At 31.3% G+C, this 4,205-nt stretch overlaps 1 protein-coding gene across 1 annotated transcript; it reads left to right on the top strand.

The window, feature by feature from the left end:
- Positions 1–1,185: 1,185 nt before the first annotated feature.
- On the top strand, positions 1,186–2,148 carry LOC107061616 (E3 ubiquitin-protein ligase RNF6-like). The gene is made up of 3 exons (XM_015311201.1): positions 1,186–1,518; positions 1,774–1,917; positions 2,017–2,148. The coding sequence occupies exons 1-3, from the start codon at positions 1,186–1,188 to the stop codon at positions 2,146–2,148; spliced, it is 609 nt and encodes a 202-aa protein (XP_015166687.1).
- Positions 2,149–4,205: the final 2,057 nt, after the last annotated feature.

Raw genomic sequence — 4,205 nt, 5'->3', positions numbered from 1 at the left:
TCTATAACCCCCTCCCCCTCCTCCCTATCCCTCCCCTCCCCCCCACCACACATAGTAGTTCTCCTTGAGTGTATCGTTTATAAAAATCTGTCTTCCATCCAAATCAATTATTTCTCTTCAGTTCTAGCGAATTGGGGATCTACTTGAGGAGTTCCTCCCTTTCAACTCATCATTCCATTAATCTTGTCATGTAAGTTATTCTTTCTTTTTAACTTGAATTTGATTGGATCCATGTTGAGGGATTTTTTGTTGGTGGTGATTTTCTGCATTAGTTTTTATTTTAATTGAGATATAGGTCGTTATTTTATGTTGAAAGTTACTCTAAACGTAACATGATTTACAGATTCGTTCTTTTGAAGATTTAGAGTTATTTTCAATCTTCATTTTTTAAAGTATGATTCTTAGTATTTTTTTTCTTCTCAATTTTATTATTAATATTGTTTTATGGTTTTAAAGATATGTGTGACTTGAGTATTATGTATATGATGAAAGTCACTATTTCGCAATTCATGAGCTCCCAAAAGGGGAGGGTTACAATTTTCTATGTGAAGTAGGGGCTATAGTTTGTTTGGTTTAGTTCAATGTTTTAATTTAGTATTAACCTCTTGATAGTTATTTCAGTGTAGATGAAAGTATTACCTAAAATAATGTTTTCTAAATTATAAAGTATGGTTCTTGCAACTTTCGATAGTCTCTTTTTAAACTTCACAAGTCGTGTTTGTTAATAAATTACATGGATATAAATCCTTTTGTATTTTTCATAGATCTTTTGGGGAATCAAGACATCTTTTATAGAATTGAATGGATTTTAGTTAAGTTATTTTCAATAATCTTTGAAAAAGCATGAGATTGTATGTTTTTTTATTGGTTTTGCATACTTATTTTTGGGTCTTTCCTTCAAGTGTTGATGAAGGGAAAGGAAAGAATCACTAGTAATCACTTGAAACATTTTTTTCATTATACTGGTGAGTTAAATGTACATTACATATATACCTAATTGAGCAATATATAGATTAACATCATTATATCATTGTTATTTCAGGTTAAGGAAGCACTACAATAACTTTAAATCAAGAAACTTTTAGCTAGAAGAAAAGAAAATCAACAAAAATGCAGCTTCGTACTAGTACAACAAACACCTTATTTCAAAATGAGGCCACTTATGATTTTGGTCCTATAAGAACAATGGCTTCTGCTTCACATCGCTCTAGAATATTCTATATAAGACCAGAATCCCATCTTATTGGTATGGTACCCAATATTTTGGGAATTTATCATTCCTCTGATGGGAGCCTAATTATTGTTTTGGCTAATGGAACAAACATATACTATGTTTCCATTGTTCCAAGAAATCCTTTTTCCTTTTCGATTCCACAAGGAATATTAACAAATACACTAATTCCCAATTTTTCATTATCATTACCGCGTATTTTATGGGACTACACCCCAAGATTTGCGGAAGTGAATCATGCATTTGATCGTATGACATTGCCACTGCGTCTTACCAATTTTCCCATGGTAAATTTTCTTTCGGCTTCACTTTCTTTTCTTTTTAATTATAAATTTATTGCAATCTTCACATAATTAGTTTTCTCATGCTCAATACTTGATTTAATTACTAACTTAAACTTATCATGTCATAAGAATATTTTTAATATTTACAGGTAATTATTTTTAACGTTTGATGCACTTATACTTTTAAGTGTTATGACATAATAACAGACAAAAAATAGTATGTATATTTTTTCTCACAAATTATGATCTTGAATTTAGGGTTTGTTGGCCCTTCAAGACCAGACTGAAAATGTCAATACAGGATTGAGCAGGGAAGTCATTTTTGCATGTATGAATCTCATCATGTATCAGTCAACAGAAATATCTATAAGTGACGATAATGATACATGTTCTATTTGTTTGGTAAGGGCTTATTTTCATTTGATTCTCTCCTCATACTTCTTAAATTGTAGTCATTTATGTAAAATTATCTTACTCGATAAATATTTTTCCATTTTGCAGGATGACTACTCTGATGGGCATATAATTGGAAGCGCCGACTGTCACCACACCTTTCACTTTGATTGCATCAGCCAATGGCTCATGCAAAAGAATTCATGTCCCCTCTGCAAAAGGATTGCATTGGCAATTTAAGAACTCCAAGCTAGAATTGCATACATTAATGTGTATGCAATTGTTTATGTTATGCACATTATGGGAAAGTAAAAAAAAAATTGTGTTGAATGATATGAAATATAGTGATCTAGCTTGGGACTTGATTTATATCAAGGTTTTATGTTATGTATTTGTTAATTTGATAGTGAACTTGTGAAATGTTAGTTGAAAATATTGTGGTCGACATGTTTTTCAATCAGTTAGGGAGTCAATGTACCTTTACTTTCCAGTGGAGGTGTGTATTTTCTTATGCTAAATTTTTCTCCACTTGTTGAGCTCTGAAGGGGAGGATCACTGTTTTAATTAAGGGAACTATGTTTTTATGGGAATATACATTATTTTGGAGTTTTTATGAACTAAAATGACAGATATTGGTTTTATGATTGTGGTTTTACATATTGATTCACTTTTGCACTTATAAATTTGAGGTATCATTCTGGACGGCCCATTGACTCAGATACGGGTTATGTTTTACTACATTGCATTTGTTGATGAGTCTGAGGTATCATTCTAGGAAGATCAAGGTTTCTTTCGGGTTTCTACCTTTTTGCATTGATCATTTGCATTGCACTAGACTATTTTGATCAACTTGATATTTGTTGTGCCAGTCTCGTACTTGAGTACCGCTTCTTGCTTGTTTAATTGTGTTTCATTCTCTCTATTTTCAGTAGTTGATTGTCCCTCATTAGAACCTTTTAATTGCGATGTTAGAACTATCGTGTTTCTTCTTTATATATATATATATATATATATATATATACACTCTTTCTGAGTTCGGTCTGTCTATGATACCTTTTGAGTACCCCATAATTTGGTATTCATACTACACTTCTGCATCTTTTTTCTGATGTAGCTCTCAGTACAAGCCACCCTAAGTGAGAGTTGGACTCCCTTGGTCATTGCAGATTCATATTGTGGTGAGCTCTTCGCTTTCAGAGGCTCTTTGTTTTTTCTTCTTTTGTATTTGTCTATATTTTTATTAGATAGACTTGTGTATATAGTCTTTATTTTGTACCGGTGAAATCAGGTCCATGGATTTAGTTCTTGTGTTTAGTTTGTCTTTCATGATCACATTCAAGACTATTTTGTATATTATGTATCACACTTACATTTGTATATGGCCCTATTCTATATAATTATTATTCTATTTGCGCTTATTCTTTGCTATTAAATTATTATCTTCTATGAGTTTTGGATTTTGACTTGCCTACCGGGAGATTTGTAGTAGGTTTCATCATAACTTGATTTTGGATCGTGATATTCTTACAGATCTTTTCATATAACATGAATTGAAGACTGGCCCAACTTGTTCTTGGTCGTACCTATTGATGCATTACCAGATTCGGATGTTGTAGTCTTCTGATTGTGAGAAACATGTCGTTGGTAGAACTGTGAGTAGCGACTTATCATTTTTCATGAAATTACAATATACATTTTTTTAATGGTAACAACTGTTTGTGAGGTGCTTAGAACACTTATTGAATTTTTGTTCGTATATTTATTTTTCTGATATATTGCTCTGTTTGTTGTGAGTGGAGTATTGAAGGAAGAGGAAGTTAGCCGAATGTTAATTTTCTGACGAACTCCTATTGTTAACTGCTAAACTTTGTAAGAAGTGTCAATATAGCTTGAGATTTATTATTTTATTGATTTTCTTTATCATTATCTACATGAGTTGATGAACTTTAAGACATAAAAGAAGAAGAAAATAGGTATTAGATAACTTGAGTAACAATAGTTTTATAAGTGTTTAGGCATGTATAGTTTTGCACCATATGCTTAACATATATGGAGAAACTTTGAAAATTTGGTTCAAATTAAGTTTTTCAAAATACAGATTATACCAATTGATAAAAAGGAAATAAAAAAGGAACTCATCTTTTAACCAGATCAAACTAAATGGAGTGAATTTTTTAATGAAGACCTATGAATTAATGGCAAAAAAGCTTCAGTTACAGAAAAGAGAAGAATACAAAAAACTCAATACAACAAATTCTTAATATTTTTCATGTGGTAGCAGTCATGTGAATAATGCT

This window comes from Solanum tuberosum, unplaced genomic scaffold (genome assembly GCF_000226075.1).
Source record: "Solanum tuberosum cultivar DM 1-3 516 R44 unplaced genomic scaffold, SolTub_3.0 scf00151, whole genome shotgun sequence".
NCBI classification, from domain to species: domain Eukaryota; kingdom Viridiplantae; phylum Streptophyta; class Magnoliopsida; order Solanales; family Solanaceae; genus Solanum; species Solanum tuberosum.
This window is presented reverse-complemented; position numbering and strand designations above follow the sequence as displayed.

What these genes read in the sequence shown, in the direction of transcription:
- LOC107061616 (XM_015311201.1), top strand. Translation starts at nt 1,186, where the DNA reads ATGGCTTCTGCTTCACATCGCTCTAGAATATTCTATATAAGACCAGAA. An exon ending in GTCTTACCAATTTTCCCATG is followed by an intron (nt 1,519 to 1,773) that starts GTAAATTTTCTT and finishes TCTTGAATTTAG; the next exon opens with GGTTTGTTGGCCCTTCAAGA. An exon ending in ATACATGTTCTATTTGTTTG is followed by an intron (nt 1,918 to 2,016) that starts GTAAGGGCTTAT and finishes TCCATTTTGCAG; the next exon opens with GATGACTACTCTGATGGGCA.